The sequence below is a fragment of the Schistocerca piceifrons genome, chromosome 7 (genome assembly GCF_021461385.2).
Source record: "Schistocerca piceifrons isolate TAMUIC-IGC-003096 chromosome 7, iqSchPice1.1, whole genome shotgun sequence".
In the NCBI taxonomy this organism is placed as follows: Eukaryota; Metazoa; Arthropoda; class Insecta; order Orthoptera; family Acrididae; genus Schistocerca; species Schistocerca piceifrons.
The window spans coordinates 25,053,151-25,072,464 of record NC_060144.1 but is presented as its reverse complement, the minus strand read 5'-3'; the positions used below and the strand labels follow the sequence as shown (position 1 = coordinate 25,072,464).

Sequence of the window (19,314 nt, the reverse complement as noted above, 5' to 3'; positions counted from 1 at the left end):
TCACTGGCACCGCGGACTGCAGTGACGCACCAAAGGCTAGACAGTGTTCTACGTTCGTGATGGTGGGAGGGGAGGGAGACAGTATTGGCAAGCTTGTGAATCTCCGCAACTCATGCTCGTCGCATCGGTGCACTGCTACTGTCAGTTGAATCCTATGTTGCGAAATGGAGATAGGATCCTCGCGGCATCGAATGTATGGCCTTTTATAAATACTGGAGTGATTTTAAATAAAACACTGGACTTACATTAATTTGGAGTATAAGACGCACCTGAATTTTGGAAGCAGTTTTCCGAAAAAAAGTGGGTCTTATAGTCCTTAAAATACTGAATTTCCAAACCTATCTCGAGAACCCGGTATCAGTTGCAAGATGACCATTTAATGGCTTCCAGAGACAATTTAAATTTTTCAGTTTTCTAATAATCCATTCATTAAGGGGTGTAACTTTAATTAAAAGTTGAACACAATAAGATAAGATTACCGTTAGAACTTGTGTTTCTCTTGAAGCAACATAAGTGACAGCGGATAATACCTCGAGTATATTCACCCGGTATTTGAGGATGGGAGTACTTAATGACTCGCAATAGACTTTAAACATAATTCCAAACCCTTGCAAAACTTTTTCTTTCTGACACCCTCCACAAATTATGGAGGGGTAAAGTTATAGATTACTACCTTTTTGCTCTTTATGCAGTCAGACATCGGCGTAAGGCAATTTCCAACTTCTTTACTACCGACTCTATTCGCAACATAAGTGATAGAAAGTAACTGCACAATTGTATCACTGCATGACGCATGTTTCAAGACGTATGAGGTCGTAAACACTTATATGCGTGAAAAACTAACTGCTGCTTAAAATGGAGCGTAAATTATCCAGATTATGTTCATCCAGTGTTTCATAATGGGAGCTCTTAGCGACTTTCAACAAACTTCAACCATAATTTCAACTTTTTCTCGCTTGCACGCATAATCGTATATTTACCATCTTAACTCATTTGTAGAGTAATCAGACATACGAACTTGTTTTATACGTGGAAGCTCGATTCCTCAAGGTTAGAGAAGTTTATTGGTGGACGACTATCGTCCATGTGCTCTTTTGTGGACAACGCATCAGAAAAAAAAAATTCTTACTATCGTACTCCATGCCACAGCCACATACTCTAAGTCATTTTCAGCAGCAGGAACACGATTTTGTAATGTTTTACCTCAGTATATCAGAGAAATGAATAATTTTACCTGCAAAAAAAAAAAAAAAAAAAACAGCTTATGACCTCTCTTCTAAACCAACATTAATATCTGTCTTTGTTTGTGTACGCAACGGTTATCTCATTAAAAATGACTGAACTTTTATCATTTCCGCAGTCCACAGATGATGCAGCCTATATATATATTTCTTTCTTTCAGACCTCGCTATTACATAATATCTCACTTATACAGCCAGTATACACTATCTTGAACTGTAAATATTATTGTTGTTAGTATTGTTACTATTATTATTACAGTTTATAATATTATAATTACTAGTAATTAGCTACAATGTAAAAAGAACTGTATGTATAAAACCCTGGTCCCTGTGATAGAGCGCCAGAAACACACGGATTGGCTCACGTCAGTGACAAAGGACAATCGGACTGAATACCGATTTGAAGACTACTACTCAGACATGCCGTTTTCTGAACCAGAGATTTCTCCATTAATTATACAATATATACATTCGACTCATGGTTCCTATGGCTATGGATCTCCGTTACAGATAATCCTAATACAGTACATCCTTTGGATGTAGTATCCAGAAAAATATTCTTTTGTGAAATTAGCTAAGAGCAAAAGGAAGAATATACTGCTGAATCTAAGTGTACATACTTTGTGTGGTGTCACCGCTAGACACCACACTTGCTAGGTGGTAGCCTTTAAATCGGCCGCGGTCCGTTAGTATACGTCGGACCCGCGTGTCGCCACTATCAGTGATTGCAGACCGAGCGCCGCCGCACGGCAGGTCTAGAGAGACTTCCTAGCACTCGCCCCAGTTGTACAACCGACTTTGCTAGCGATGGTTCACTGGCAAAATACGCTCTCATTTGCCGAGACGATAGTTAGCATAGCCTTCAGCTACGTCATTTGCTACGACCTAGCAAGGCGCCATTACCAGTTACTATTGATACTGAGTCATGTACAGTCAAGAGCGACGCTCATAATTAATGGATTAAAGTTAAGTATTCCACCAGCTACGTCCGTTTTTCTAAAGTCTAATTTCCTTGACCTGTTCCAGACCTCACGCCAGCCTGCGTGAGCTAAAACGCGTGCCTTTCGGCTTCCTCTAGTAACGGTGTTGGCTCTCCTACCAACCCACAACACTTTGCACCTTAAGCTATCTCTAACTATAGTGAGCTGACAAAAGCTGTGGGACATCTCCTAATGTCGTGTCGGACCTCCGTTTCCCTGCGTAGTGCGGCACCTCGAAGTGGTACGGACTCAACAAGTTTTTGAAAATCCCCAGCAGGGATATTGAGCTATGCTGCCGTCCATATTCGCGAAAGTGTTGCCAGTTCAGAATTTTGTGTACCAGCCGACCTTTAGATTCTGTCCCATAGATTTTGATGTTAGGCGATCTGGTTGAGCAGAGCACTGGCTCACTTGTCCAGAATGTTCGTCAAATCAGTCGCGAACAGTTGTGGCCCTGTGACATGACGTATTGTCCCCCACTAGAATCCCATGGTTTTACGGGAACAAGAAGTCCATGAATGGCTGCCGGTGGTCTCCAAGTAGCCGAACATAACCATTTACAGTCGATGATGCATGTTAACACAGCCCACACCATAAGGCAACCACCAGATACCACAGTGCCTTGTTGACAACATGCGTTCATGGCTTCGTGGGGTCTGCGCCAACACTCAAACTCTGTAATCAGCTCTCACCATCTGAGATATGAACTCATCTGAATAGGCCACGGTTTTCCAGTCGTTTAGGTCCGAACCGAGGTGGTCACTAGCCTAGGAGAGGCTCTGCAGGTGATGTGCTGTTATCATTGGTACTCTCGTCGGTCGTCTGCTGCCATAGCAATTAGCGCCAAATTTCGCCAAACTGTCCTAACGCATACGTTAGTCGTACGTCCCACATTGCTTGCGGTCGTTACTTCACGCAGTGTTGCTTGTCTGTTGGTCCTGGCAACTCTGCACAAATGCCGCTGCTCTCGTTCGTTATGTGAATGCCGTCGGCCAAACCGCTGTCCATGGTGAGACGTATTGCCCGAAATTTGCTATTCTAGATATACTCATTCCAACTGTGGCTCTCGGGATATTGAATTCCCTAACTATTTCCGAAATGGAATGCCCCATACGTCCAACGGCAAGTACAATTTCGCGTTCAAATTCTGTTAATTTCAGTTGTACGGTCATAATGACCTCGGAAACCTTTTCATACCAGCCACCTGAGTACAGGTGACAGCTCCGCCACTGCAGTGCCCTTTTACACCTTGTGCACGCAGTACTACCACCATCTATATACTGGTATATACCGGGTAATCAAAAATTCAGTATAAATTTGAAAATTGAATAAATCACGGAATAATGTAGATAGAGAGGTACAAATTGACACACACGCTTGGAATGACACGGAGTTTTATTAAAACAAAAACAAAAAAAACAAAAAAAAATAAAAAAATACAAAAGTTCAAAAATGTCCAACAGATGGCGCTTCATCTGATCAGAATAGCAATAATTGGCATAACAAAGCAAGACAAAACAAAGATGATGTTCTTTACAGGAAATGCTCAATATGTCCACCATCATTCCTCAACAATAGCTGTAGTCGAGGAATAATGTTGTGAACAGCACTTTAAAGCATGTCCAGAGTTATGGTGAGGCATTGGCGTCGTATGTTGTCCTTCAGCATCCCTAAAGATGTCGGTCGATCACGATACACTTGCGACTTCAGGTAACCCCAAAGCCAATAATCGCACGGACTGAGGTCTGGGGCCCTGGGAGGCCAAGCATGACGAAAGTGGCGGCTGAGCACACGATCATCACCAAACGACGCGCGCAAGAGATCTTTCACGCGTCTAGCAATATGGGGTGGAGCGCCATCCTGCATAAACATCGCACGTTCCAGCAGGTGTTTATCAGCCAGGCTGGGGATGATGCGATTCTGTAACATATCGGCGTACCTCTCACCCGTCACGGTAAACAGTTACTGACGTTTTGCTGTCCAGCGCCATCTGTCGGACATTTTGTGAACTTTTTTTTTGTTCTAATAAAACCCCATGTCATTCCAAGCATGTGTGGCAATTTGTACCTCTCTATCTGCATTATTCCAGGGTTTATTAAGTTTTCAAATTTATACTGACTTTTTGATTACCCGGTACAATTGCTATCGCCTGACTTTTGTCATCTCACAGTACTTTAGTTCCAAAGCACTGAAGGAAACAACATTTTCGTAAGCATACTGTAAAATAGGAGATTATCAACTCAAAATTGGAAGGTAATACGTTTTCGGTTACCCAGTGTAACTATCAGTTAAGAAATATGTGTTTGTCTCTGTTCCACTTCTCCTCCTAAACCAGTGGACCGATTTCAACCAAACTTGGTACACACGTCCTTTACTTTCAGTCAACAATCGCTGTCGGGGTAAGAAGCACACGCATATCATATTTCAGGAGAAACATGAAAACTGCCGCGTCAATCGGGACGTTTAAATTTATTACCCTCTGCGCAACTAACTCTATCCGCAAGAACTTCCGTAAAAAGTATTCACATATGCCGCTAAATGCATCTACAAAATTATGTCATTGTACCACGCATAGTTAAGGAGATCTGTCTTCTGATTTGATGCGACCAGCCACGAATTTCTCTCCTGTGACAACTTTTTCATCTCAGAGTAGTCTTCCTCTACAGTTTTTGCCCTCTACAGCTCACTCTAGTACCATGGATGTGATTCCCTGATGTCTTAACAGATGTCCTATCTCCCATATCGTTATCAGTGTTTTCCATATATTCCTTTCCTCTCCGATTCTGCGCAGAATCTCCGCATTCCTTTTCTTATCAGTCCAATAATTTTCAATTCTCGCCTGTAGCACCACATCTCAAATGCTTCGATTCTCTTCTGTTCCGTTTTCTTCCACAGTCCATGTTTCACTACCATAGAACGCTATTTTTCCAGACATATATTCCCAGAAATTTCTTCCTCAAATTAAGGCCTAAATTTGATACTAGTAGATTTCTCTTGGCCACAAATGCCCTTTTTGCCAGGGGTAGTCTATTTCTGATGTCCAGCTTGCTCCTTCCGTCATTAGCTATTTTGCTGCCTAGGTAATAGAATTCCTCCGTAACTTCATCTACTTCATGAGCATCAATCCTAGCTATTCTCATTTCTGAAACTTATCATTAGTTTCGTCTGCCTTCGATTTACTCTAAATTCCTATTGTGTACTCATTAGATTGTTTATTCCATTCAACATGTCATAATTCAAGAGATATGACGCCATAAACACTGAGAAGCGTGAAAAAATGGCTCGTCATGCATGAAATTTTAATACATTTATTCATTCCTACTGAGATACTCTTACAGTCGAGTTAACGTAAGGAAATCACAGACACCTGGCACCTTTTTTGACAGTTTTTAATTGAGAACCGTAAACAGCTGCGGATGAAACTATTAGCCGTCTATAGAACTATGAAGAGGCGTTACCATAGAGACGTATACAAAATAGCATTATAGACACACGAAACTACTGCGCCCAGCGCGCAGAAACTATTTTTCCTGATTTGCATACTGTACTTATACACTTGTACATTATTCATATTTCTTTGTACGATTGCGTCATAATTTCAAAGGTGAATACAGATAAATGAAATTTTTTCTATATTACATTAAAACGCATTTCAGTTTTAGTCTTAGTTTCTAATTGAACATAGGTAAAATGGGTACATGGCCAATGCCGAGTACGTCAGAAGTTACTCTATAAAGCTAACTTTCGAACGTCAGTAATAAAGTAATGACGTTACAAGAGACTGTATCATTATTATCTCGTCATTACGGTAAATCTGGAGTAAAATTTATGCTGCGTGAGTTGAGTGTTCGACTTAAGTATACGTTCACTGTGTTGCACTTCACTCAAGGCAAGTGACGTATACTTAGAAGGATAAAGAAATAACTTGTCGACTAGACAGTGGCCAATTAACAGCCTTACCTGCAACATCCTGGAGCGATGCAGATTCGCTGCAGCTGACGAAATGTGGGTAGAAGGCAACCATCACGATTCCTCCGTTGGCTGCCTGGAAACAGAGCACAACTGAAAAGACTTAAGTCATTGAATGTCGTAGTCAAAACTGTTACTAATGAGAAATTGTACCACATTTGTTAAACTGTATCCATGACACGTCGGTGGATCGAGCGCCGGGCGAAATACATGTGAAGAAGGTCGTCAGACCTCATGCTAACAGTGTTCTATGAAAGTCCAAGTTACCCCAGTTATGAAATATTTTTGCAAGGTGGTATTCCATAAGTGTAACACGTTTAACGAAAGACACTTATATATAGTATCAATGGCTTTCGAAATTAACTAGTTTCTTCCTATATTGACTATCTTACGGTAATGGAGAAAAAGTCGTTTTATAGTATTAATTTCCGATTTATCAAATGCACTTGCCTTAATATTGGCTGAAAGAGGCAAATATCAGTATTAATGTTATACATCACTAACGCACTTTTAGTAACCAGATACATCAGTATTCCTGCCTCGTGATGACTGGGTGTTGTGTGATGTCCTTAGGTTAGTTAGGTTTAAGTAGTTCTAAGTTCTAGGGGACTGATGACCATAGATGTTAAGTCCCATAGTGCTCAGAGCCATTTGAACCATTTTTGAACATCAGTATTCCCACTGGAGAGCCGGTGTACACATTGCTCGTACAGGTCTTGCAAGAGGTGTATATGCTTGTTTTCAGTAGGAGTAAAGATGTATCTAATTACCAAAAGTGTGTCACAGACGTATAAATATTGATGGCTACCTACTTAAGCCAATACTAATACAATTATGTTTAGCAAATAAAGTTGTCCAGGAAAATACAGGGTGTTTCAAAAATGACCGTTGTATTTGAAACGGTAATAAAAACTAAACGAGCAGCGATAGAAATACACCGTTTGTTGCAATATGCTTGGGACAACAGTACATTTTCAGGCAGACACTTTCGAAATTACAGTAGTTACAATTGTCAATAACAGATGGCGCTGCGGTCTGGGAAACTCTATAGTACGATATTTTCCACATATCCACCATGCGTAGCAATAATATGGCGTAGTCTCTGAATGAAATTACCCGAAACCTTTGACAACGTGTCTGGCGGAATGGCTTCACATGCAGATGAGATGTACTGCTTCAGCAGTTCAATTGTTTCTGGATTCTGGCGGTACACCTGGTCTTTCAAGTGTCCCCACAGAAAGAAGTCACAGGGGTTCATGTCTGGCGAATAGGGAGGCCAATCCACGCCGCCTCCTGTATGTTTCGGATAGCCCAAAGCAATCACACGATCATCGAAATATTCATTCAGGAAATTAAAGACGTCGGCCGTGCGATGTGGCCGGGCACCATCTTGCATAAACCACGAGGTGTTCGCAGTGTCGTCTAAGGCAGTTTGTACCGCCACAAATTCACGAAGAATGTCCAGATAGCGTGATGCAGTAATCGTTCCGGATCTGAAAAATGGGCCAATGATTCCTTTGGAAGAAATGGCGGCCCAGACCAGTACTTTTTGAGGATGCAGGGACGATGGGACTGCAACATGGGGCTTTTCGGTTCCCCACATGCGCCAGTTCTGTTTATTGACGAAGCCGTCCAGGTAAAAATAAGCTTCGTCAGTAAACCAAATGCTGCCCACATGCATATCGCCGTCATCAATCCTGTGCACTATATCGTTAGCGAATGTCTCTCGTGCAGCAATGGTAGCGGCGCTGAGGGGTTGCCGCGTTTGAATTTTGTATGGATAGAGGTGTAAACTCTGGCGCACGAGACGATACGTGGACGTTGGCGTCATTTGGACCGCAGCTGCAACACGGCGAACGGAAACCCGAGGCCGCTGCTGGATCACCTGCTGCACTAGCTGCGCGTTGCCCTCTGTGGTTGCCGTACGCGGTCGCCCTACCTTTCCAGCACGTTCCCAGTCCGTTGAAATTTTGCAAACAGATCCTTTATTGTATCGCTTTTCTGTCCTTTGGTTACATTAAACCTCCGTTGAAAACTTCGTCTTGTTGCAACAACACTGTGTTCTGGGCGGTGGAATTCCAACACCAGAAAAATCCTCTGTTCTAAGGAATAAACCATGTTGTCCACAGCACACTTGCACGTTGTGAACAGCACATGCTTACAGCAGAAAGACGACGTACAGAATGGCGCACCCACAGACTGCGTTGTCTTCTATATCTTTCACATCACTTGCAGCGCCATCTGTTGTTGAAAATTGTAACTACTGTAATTTCGAAAGTTTGTCCGCCTGAAAATGTACTGTTGTCCCAAGCATATTGCAACAAACGGTGTATTTCTATCGCTGCTCGTTTAGTTTTTATTGCCGTTTCAAATATACCGGTCATTTTTGAAACACCCTGTACATAACGCAACTTCTGGCAGGCAACTGGAATGCTGACGATGTAAGTTGTGTTGCCTATCATAAGGTACATGAAGTATTCTTTGGGCCACTTTTATTTTGTCCACCATGTACATAAGAAAAGAACAGTCACTTGTAATTGCTACTTGTATTACATTAAGTAATATAAAATCCATCTCCATTAGTCGCACTCTTTGAATCAGTAATCTAATGTCTCTTGGGGAACTTTACAACTAGATTTGGGAAGACTATGACTCGCGATTGTCATCTACTGTCTGGGGCCCACTCGCGCCCAACTATTATAACGCATTCAATACTTCTGCTCTGCGGTTCGATGCGGCACAAGCACTACTACGACTCCTTTACTCGTTATCCAGTCGATGAGTTGAAACAGTGTGTAGATGGGATTTGAACTTCACTTCTTGTCTTTTGCGATCCAGCAAAGAAAGCTGTACGTACGAACATAAGAAGCTGTTCGGCAGAAGAGAAGCTGTATATTAGGCCGTAGAGCGTACTGAATTGATTCTATCATATTCTGTGCCTTCGAATACTCTGGATCGAAGTTGTGTCACAATGAACTTTCAATCCCAATCGAACACTGACAACAATAAATTTTGCATTTACAAGTGAAAATAATCTTCACAGAACGTGCGATCACGTCGATTCTTGTGGAAGATGAAAATCTAAGATCCCCGCTAGAGTTTAATCAGAACATATGTGAATTATGATTCGTCTCTTGAACGATCTTCTAGTATATACACAGGAATTCAAAAGAGAGGTGTTCGTCACCTAAAAGAATATGGCTGCTCACTCTAAACAGTCAATGAGCGCCATATGACGAAGCTAAATAACTAGAAATAAATGTATTAATTAACATTCAAAATGTTATTTACACCGAAGCGTCAAAGAAACTTGTATAGGCATGCGTATTCATATACAGAGATACGTAAACAGACAGAATACGGCGCTGTGGTCGGCAACGCCTATGTAAGAAAACAAGTGTCTGACGGAATTGTTACATGGGTTGCTGCTGATACAATGGCAGGTTATCAAGATTTAAGTGAGTCTGAATGTGGTGTTATAGTCGGCGCATGTGCGATTCGACGCAGCATCTCCGAGGTAGCGATGTAGTGGGGATTTTCCCATACGACCATTTCACAAGTGTACCGTGGTTATCAATAATCCGATAAAACATCAAATCTCCGATATTGTTGCGACCGGAAAAAGATCCTACAAGAACGGGAACAACGGCAAGTTAAGAGAATCGATCAACGTGACAGAAGTGCAACCCTCCGAAAATTGTTGTAGATTTCAATGCCCGGCTATAAACAAGTATCAGCGAGAGAAAGATTCAACGGAACATCATCGATATGGGCTTTCGGAACCGAAGGCCCACTCGTGGACCCTTGATGACTCCGCAACACAAAGCTTTACGCCTATCCTGGGCCCGTCAACACCGACACTGGACTGCTGATGAGTGGAAACTTGTTGCCTGGTCGGATGAGTCTCATTTCGAATTGTATCGAGTGGATGGAAGTGTACGGGTATGAATCAATTTGACCCTGCATGTCAGCAGGGGACTGTTCAAGCTGGTGGATAGTCTGTAATGGTGTGGGGCGTGCCAGTTGCAGTGATATGTGACCTCTAGATCACCTGCATCCATTCATGTCCATTGTGCATTCCGACAGAACTGGGCAATTCCAGCAGGACAATGCGAGGCCTCGAACGTCGAGAATTACTGCAGAGTGGCTCCAGGAATACTCTTCTGAGTTTAAATAGTTCCGCTGGCCACAAAACATCCCAGAAACGAACATTATTTAGCACATCTGCGATGCCTTGCAACGTGCTGTTCGGATGAGATCACAGCCCCCTCGTATTCTTACGGATTTATGTTCAAATGTGCGTGAAATCTTATAGGACTTAACTGCTAAGGTCATCAGTCCCTCAGCTTACACACTACTTAACCTAAATTATCCTAAGGAGAAACACACACACCCATGCCCGAGGGAGGACTCGAACCTCCGCCGGGACCAGCCTCACAGTCCGTGACACGGATTTATGGATAGCCCTTCAGGATTCTTTGTATCAGTTTCCTCCAGCACTACTGTGGACGTTAGAGCATGCCACATCTTTTGCGTCAGTCCTGCGTACTCGCGGGGCCGTACACGATTTTAGGGAGGTGTGCCAGTTTCTTTGGCTATTTAGTGTATTAAAATATGGCATTACAGCACGAATGTGGCGCACTGCTATTAAAAGGAGATAGGCTTGAATCCTGTCGACAACGCGTTGATTAGAGACAGTGTGGCGCTATTGCTCAGTCGTCAGTGTGAAGGAAGTAGGCTGAAGTGAGTAGGGCGTGAGTAAAGACGACGTCGCTTAGTCACCACAGAAAGGTAACGCCTTATACCGGTGTCCGGCACTGGCAGCTGAACTTCATGTCTAGTGTTGTTGCAATGTTGCAGCAATAGTATTAACGTGCAGCTGTATGCGTTCGCAATACTTGCACGAGCCTATCGAAAAAATGTGATTCAGGCCAATGAGTTCTAGACGAGCTTGCGCTTTCGCTCCCCCACTGGAAAAAAAAAAATCAGCTAGTATGTAGAGTCGTACCACAGCAATCTTTAGCAGTTTTTGTTTGTTCATTGCGTGTTGATTCTCAGTGAAGTAGTCTATTACTCAATTGGAGATAAGACAGGAAGAATAAAACAAGAATCACAGAACACGTAAATAAAAATGGATGGTAAGGTAAATCAAGATTACCCTAACAGCATTAGGAAATAGCTTCTCTCTAATTTCAGTTTCAACATTCGACCTCAGGGATCCATACTTTGACAATGAGTAAAAATGGTCTTATTCATTTCAAATTACTCCTGTTACCCTGGACTGAATAGAAGATTGACTCTTTACGCCTATTTAAAGCTTGCGGTCAGGTGCTTTGAGACGCAGACGTAGTAGCCTATCATAGCCCTTCGGCCATATCCTGTATACACGTCTGCCCACAACGGATTTACTTTCTCAGTGACACAAACGGAATAACGCCTGACTCTTTGAGAGCTTCGGTGGACCCCTTTGCGGCCGCTTTCGTTTGGTCTTTGCTTCTATTTGTTTAGTGTCGCCCTTTGATCGTGCAGTGGGCTTTCTGCGGTCTTTGTGTGCCCGGGCGTTCTGTAAGAGCCAGAGTTAACGCCAGTCCTGACTTTACTTTTTTGTTACTTTCTGCAAATCTGAAGCAGCGTGACTTTTGCCGTAACGCAGGACATTTTCAAAATACGCTGTCTGACGTCAAAAGTGAAGCACTCCCTAGTGGTGAATGAAACGGAATGAAACTTCACAGGTTCTGAGGGTGTGTGATGTTATTTCAGTGATTACAATGTCGAGTCAAGTTTACAAAGAACTTGGCAGTATGGATCCACGTACTGTATCAGTGTGATGTTGCACCATCGCTTTGTGGACGCAGCCACTGATTCTCTTGAGGAAGGTGTTAAAAAGCCGTTGTTTTTATGATAAGGGAAGCTGGCCCACAACTGTTGTATCCCGGAAACTGGCAGTGGGGCGGAAATGATGTCCCACTTACTCCCATACATATTCCGTAGGCGACAGATTTCGGGATCTTGTTGGAAATGGAGAGGGATATGCAAAATAGTTTATTAAAAGTATTTATATTCAAAATGCAAATACTTATTTATTTATTTCAAATGTTGATGAAAAAAGGTTTCAAAAAAGAGAATTCAAATACAAAGTGCAAAATACATTGCTGTTCAAAATTAAAGCAACAATTGGAATTTTGCAAGTTTGTGTTTATTTTACCACAAAACAGTATTAACACTTGATGGTAAAGTAGAAACAAGGTAGAGAATACAGAACGTAAACAACTGCAACATGCATAGCGGTAGACAAAAAAGTTTTCCTTTTTTCCAGTTTAACGGATTTGCGCACACATTATGATTGCTGGTCAATATGCTCAGTACGGGGTGTGCTCAACTCTGGCAGCAATACAGGCATGAAAACGACGTGGCATTCTGTGAATGATACCATCAGTCTCAACTGAGGTAATAACACCCGTTCCTCCTGAAGAGCTGCTCGCGAGTCTTGGAAAGTGGTTGGTGGATGTTGACGCGATGCAAACCGTCACCCTAATGCGTCCCAGACAGGATTGAAAAAGGGAGAGCGAGCAGGCCACGCCACGGGTGCAATATCTTCCGTTTCCAAGTAAACATTAATCACCTGTACTCTATGAAATCGAGCACTATCGTCCATCAATTCGATGTCTGGGTCCACAGCACATCTCAAAAACCGCACATGATGTCCCAAGATTTCGTCACGATACGTGACAGCTGTTAAACCTTGGCTATTCGCCCGTATAATTTTGTGATGAGGTGTTCGTGTGGTTAACGCAATCCATACCCATACCATTAGTGGTTCTCTTCGATATAGATCTCTTGACACAGTGTTTGGGTCCCGAAACGGAGTTCCAAGTTCCCTCCGGATTCGAATTCGTCGAGAACCACTCCCCAGACCATATCGGAGCTTCTCTCTGTGAAGTCACGTCAGAAGTACAAATACAGCATGTCTCCGACAATAAAGGCTACTCTGCCGAAGCCTTCTGTATACCGTTCGCCTCGATACAGCACGTGCAGTGGATGCTGCGCGGTCAGATGCCAGTTGCCGTGCAGTCGTAAAGCGGCACCGTCGTGCCCTTACAGCCAAATAACGGTTCTCTCTTTCTCACAGGTGCTCGGCTCGGCCCTGGTCTTCGGAATACAGTTTCGGTCTCTATAAACTGTCACCACAACCGAGAAGCAACAGAACGATTCACGTTAAGCCATCGGGCCATATCAGTTTGCGGTTGTTCTGCTTCCATTCTTCCTATGGCCCTCCACCGCATAGAGAGTCGGATAGGCGTCTTCTCTGTGACATGCTGCACTGTCTATGACTGTGTACACAGCGGTTGAGGACGAGGGACTAACCGGCAAACACTACCCTGTTTGATACGTTCCCTGACGTCATCGATGGCATGGTTGTCCGTTGACCGGAATGTCACCTTCCGTGCACAACGGGATCGTAAGGATATGTTTTGACAGTTTGTAAGATTATATCTTGAATTAGACACAGAACGGGAAAATAGCGGTTTGTTGTTTTGGTTTTGGACACCAGTATACGTAATTTCAAAATGCCTCTATTCAAATGAAATACCTTTTGCTAGGAGACATTTTACACGCCATTTATTTCACACCAACCATTATTCAAATGTTTCCTCTTTCACGTTCCGGCTGTGCGGCCTCGTTTTAATTCCACAAAAGGAAAATTGTCGTTCAACAGGAACAGAACTTGGGAAACGAGTATTATATTTAAGGAAATTTTTTTGACAGTTGGATATCTGTTGAAGGTACGTAAAGTACTGTCTCCATCTTTTAAATATTTAAGTGTTTCCAGGTATATTGTAGTGACACTGCCTACAAAAGAATCAATGTACTCGACAAACTTATAATAAGATTCAACTTTTCCTTTTTTTTTTATAAAGGCTGAATGTGTCGTACGGTTTGGGTCAAACTATAGATTTTGAGTATCGATATCAAAAGAAGAACGGAATATTAAATTGGGTAAAAGTATGAGGAGCAGAAAGAATGACTAACGAGGAAGTAACATCAAGACGAAGGACTGATGCGGTGTTGACAAATTTGAAAGAAGATCGGTTAGCTGAGTGTGCCAGAATAGTTAAAATTCCGTGTCTCAGTTTGTTTTATTCTCATTCAAGTTCATATCCACAGCACAATTTCTCCTTGTGTATAGGTGTACGAGGGGTAGATGTGAAGCTTTAATTAGCGCTCTGACAACATGTATTTATCTAATTAAAATTTTGTTTTTTTGCCGGTTCATATATGCAGTCGTATCACACACTGAAATCCCCACACCAAAGTACCGTAGCACGCCGCTGGAGGGCCAGTGTGAAATGGCACAGCACATGGATAAAGTGGAGTATCGCACAATAACACATTTTTTGTATTTTTAGGGGAGCAACGATACAACAATCTATTCTGAGCCTATGGACGTGAACAGGAAGTATAGACCATAACATCATGAAGTAGTGGTTAGGTGGCGTAGGCACTTCCACTATGGTCAAACAAGTCTGAGTGACAAAGAATGGAGACGAATAATAAGAAGATAGGGACCCCTAGAAAACAAATTTTCTTCTGAACAATTCTTGCATTGCTTATCAGCCTGTGTGACCCATAACTACTCTAAATGAGACTGCGCACATAATACTGAATGACGAACGGCAGGGTTTGCTACTAATTTTTCTAGTCATTGTGAAAACATCTCAGGAATTTAAAAAACCTCCAGCAGCACGGAGTGCAACAAGAAAAATAATTTTTTCTCCAGCATACATGTCGTGTAATGATCACAACAGTAACATTATTTAATATTTGATCTATGAAGAGTTGTACACATGACTGTCGTCTTGTATAACTTCGCAAATTTAATAGGTGGGATATAGAATGAAAAAGAGGAAGTGATATTTCTGGTACACTGTGTAACCACAGTGTGTAAGGGGTTGCTCATGTTTAACAACAGAATGCAAAACACTGTGCTGAATGATTAAGATAATGCAGAAAGGCAAAAACTTTTATTGACTTGGGGGGAAAAAAAATCACAAAGGAAGTCCCTCAGGGTTTAATGTTGGGTCCGCTCTTGTTCCTTATAAATGTGAGTGGCCATCCACTTAACATTCAACAAGCAAAACTGAAAGTTTTTGCAGGTGATACTAGTATTATAATCAATCCCATTAGAGGGAAAGCAGCAGAAGAGTTGGTAAATAACATTTACCAAAGAGTTATTAAATTGTTCTCTGGCAAAGGACTCTCCCTAACTTTTGGAAGAACACACTGTATTGAGTTCTGTACAACAAACAGGGCCATATCAATAAATGATGCAGCACATGAGCAGGAGTGAGTAAGTCATGTAGAATGCTCCAAATTTTTGGCTGTACATACTGATGGAAAATTGAAGTGGAAGAAGCATATTACTGAGCTTCTCAAACAATTTCAGTTATTTTTGCTGCTTGTATAATTGCTGATATAAACTCCTAACATATTTTCCAAATTTACTTTCAATACGGGATTACAAAATAATTTTGTGGGGTAACTCATCACTTAGAGGGAATACATATTTCACAAAAACGAGCAGTAAGATTAAAACGTGGCGTTTTAACTGCACCCTCACAATACATATATTCGCTCGTTAAATTTGTTATAAACAATCCATCACAATACTGATGTCCACGCCTGCAACACCAGAGGAGAAAGTACCCTTATTAGTCTTTGTTAAAACTGGCAATGGCTCAGAAAGGAGTTCAACTTGTGGGAACAAAAATTTTTGAGCCATTGCCCAAGAAAATATCTGACAGCTAGCGGAGCAAGTTTTAAATCTAATTTCAAATCATTTCCCCTGAAGAACTCCTTCTATTCCACTGATTAATTTCTACTCCACAACTAGAAGCCAGTAATGAAGATGTGATTGTTAAGTAGAACTAAAAATAATGATATGTTAAAACTAATCATGTGTGCATGTCTTGTAGGCAGATTCTTTCCAGATCATTTCCATAAAAGAATCGTTAAAACGATCTACGGAAAATGTAGCTAACTAACGAAGCAGGGAAGAGTATAAGATATACTTTATCATAGAAACTAGACTTACGTTCAGAAAAAAAAAAACCTTGAACGACTCGAGATAGCACGTCCATATTCACAGAACATGGACATCAGTATGTTCTACAGAAACGATAAGCATTTGAACCACGTCGACCCGTGGGTGCAAGGTCAACATCAATATCCAGGTGCAACATTACCTATCGCCAAGACGTTCCTGCGGCTCTCGCTGTCGCTATGAATCGAAGGTAACGGATCAGTGTGACTGGAAGACGCAGTCGTGCGGCTGAGGAAGGAGGTTCGTGACGGCGAGGGGCAGCTGACAGCAGAGCTCTAGGCAGCAATTCAACAAGTCACGCGCGAGGGGAAGAAAACCCAAAAGAACAAAGTCCACCGCTAGCATGTTCGCATGTCGGCAGCAAGGAGTCATCGACAAACCGCGCCAGGACAGATCATAAAGACAGGAAACACCATGACACACCCAGCAAGGAACAGGAGGCAAGGCTGTGACAAGCTAGAACTCCACCATCCTCGGGCCAAGAATAAGGCCTGTCAATACAACGTCGACGTCAGAGTCAGCGTCAGCATGACTTGAACAGACGTGCAAGAAGCCTCGCAGGTGTATGCGCGAACCATACCATCAAATCAGTGAGTTTGAAAGAAGGAGTATTATTGGCATGAGAGAATGTGATGCATCCATCTGGGAAACTGCTGCTCGTGTGGGACGAAGTGTTTCGGCAGTGCGACGGGTGTGTGCAGAATGGTCCACAGAAGGCCTTAGAACAAGACCACTCGCGAATGGCATTTCAGGACAAATCTGCGTCCTCCTCGGCTCTGTCGCAACAGTGGAAGAGTGCAAAACATAGTGCACTATCTGGGGTAGAAGCCGTCGCCGTTCATTACGTCATAAGTTACATGCGTGTCGTCCGCTCCTCTGCCTACCTTTGACGAAAGTGCAGAAAGACGATGACCGGCAATGGCGTATGGAACGACATCGCTGGGGACAGGAATGACATCATATAGTGTTTTCGGACGAACCCACTTCATGTTTAACCTTCCTGGCAGATTAAAACTGTGTGCCCGACCGAGACTCGAACTCGGGACCTTTGCCTTTCTGAGCTACCGAAGCACGACTCACGCCCGGTACTCACAGCTTTACATCTGCCAGTATCTCGTCTCCTACCTTCCAAACTTTACAGAAGCTCTTCTGCGAACCTTGCAGAACTAGCACTCCTGAAAGAAAGGATACTGCGGAGACATGGCTTAGCCACAGCCTGGGGGATGTTTCCAGAATGAGATTTTCACTCTTGGAAGGTAGGAGACGAGATACTGGCAGAAGTAAAGCTGTGAGTACCGAGCGTGAGTCGTGCTTCGGTAGCTTAGATGGTAGAGCACTTGCCCGCGAAAGGCAAAGGTCCCGAGTTCGAGTCTCGGTCGGGCACACAGTTTTAATCTGCCAGGAAGTTTCATATCAGCGCTCACTCCGCTGCAGAGTGAAAAATCTCATTCCACTTTATGATTGTTTGAAAATGATGGTCGCATTTTGGTTCACCGCAGACAAGAGAGCGGCATCATTGACACAAGACATACAGCACCAAATCAAGACCTTATGGTGTGGAATGCTACTGGGTACAAGTATAACTCACAACTGGTATGTGTTGAGGGCACTGCGACCACCGTGACCTACGTGAATGGCATCCAGCGACCCATAGCCATACCCTTTATACACAACGTCCCAGACGCCATTTTTCAGCAATACAGTGCACGAGTACATATTGCTATACGAACGTGTGACTTCTTGGTGTCAGATGATGTCAGCCTTTTGCTCCGGATCGCCAAGCACCAGACTTGTCGCCAATCGAAAATGCGTGGGATATGGTGAAACGACGGGTGCAGCACTGTGACTCAGTGCCAACCACCACAGACGAATTTTGGAACCAGGTGAACGTAACATGAATGGCTTTACCAAGGACGCCATTCGCGCCTTATACGCATCGATGCTATCACGTGTGGAATAAGCTATCACGGTCCATGGCTAACGCTGTGGCAACATGACGCATCCTGAACTGAGGTGACTGCAATGCTAATCATTTCTACAGAACATACCAATGCACGTGACCTGTGAATGTGAACGTCCTATATCCAATCCGTCAAGGTACCTCTGCAAGAAGAATGCAACAAAAACTAAGAAGAAAGAGAAATATGAAGCAAAACTTGGTGCAATTTTGTAAGAGAGTGAGGAGTTGGTAGTGGAGTTAGTACGAGGTGGGCACTCACCAGCAGTCTGAGCACGTGGTCGGGCACGTTGCGCGAGCTGTTGCAGAGCGCATGCGCGGCCGAGTGCGAGAAGATGACGGGCGCGCGGCTGGTCCGCAGCGCGTCCAACATGGTGGGCACCGACGCGTGCGACACGTCCACCATGACGCCCAGGCGGTTCATCTCGCGCACCACCAGCTGCAGCACGAGGCGCCTGCACAAGTCTGACAGAAAACAGCTAACACATTTGTCAGAGAGTATCCAGGAAAATATTTTCGTTCATTTACCACTGTCACTTCCTCCCTTTCCTACTATACTCAGCTCTGCAAAACTTGAGGACGAGGTAGATAAAGTAACGTATCATATTAGTTACTCAGTGGACGCGAATGAATGTGTGACAGCATGCTGCCATGGGTCTCCCAGTCGTGCACGTAAAGCTAGACATCACATGATGTAACCGCAGCGAGACAATAGCACCAAATGGGGCTGGCCCCGCAACACGAGGCAGCTGAAGGAACGCGAAAAGACAGTGTTTATCAATCAGAGAGCAGTGACAGCGAGCTGCGGTGGTGTTCTTTGAAAAATGGCCTGGACACAACATTTGGATGGCTTCACAAGAGGAAGAATCATCGAGAAATTGGAAGAAGGACAAAATGGGAAGATTGTAGCCCAGGTGTTTGGTTTTGCTCACAGGATTCTTTCACGTGCAAGGGGAGCATCCGAAACCACCGTTACTGTTACCCGAAGGAGAGAAAGTGAACCATGGCCAACTACATTAACAGATGGCCGCTATGATATACCATGGGCAACAAGACACCAGCGTC

General features: G+C 43.2%; 1 protein-coding gene across 1 annotated transcript in view; it reads right to left on the bottom strand.

Moving 5' to 3' along the window:
• Window positions 1-19,314, bottom strand: part of LOC124805402 (dipeptidase 1-like) — a 224,904-nt gene that overhangs the window by 33,381 nt on the left and 172,209 nt on the right. The window contains exons 6-7 of the mRNA XM_047265964.1: window positions 18,512-18,688; window positions 6,182-6,266 (exon numbers count right to left, since the gene is read on the bottom strand). Of these exons, the coding sequence (XP_047121920.1) occupies window positions 6,182-6,266; window positions 18,512-18,688 (262 nt within the window). The remainder of the gene's footprint in view (window positions 1-6,181; window positions 6,267-18,511; window positions 18,689-19,314) is intronic.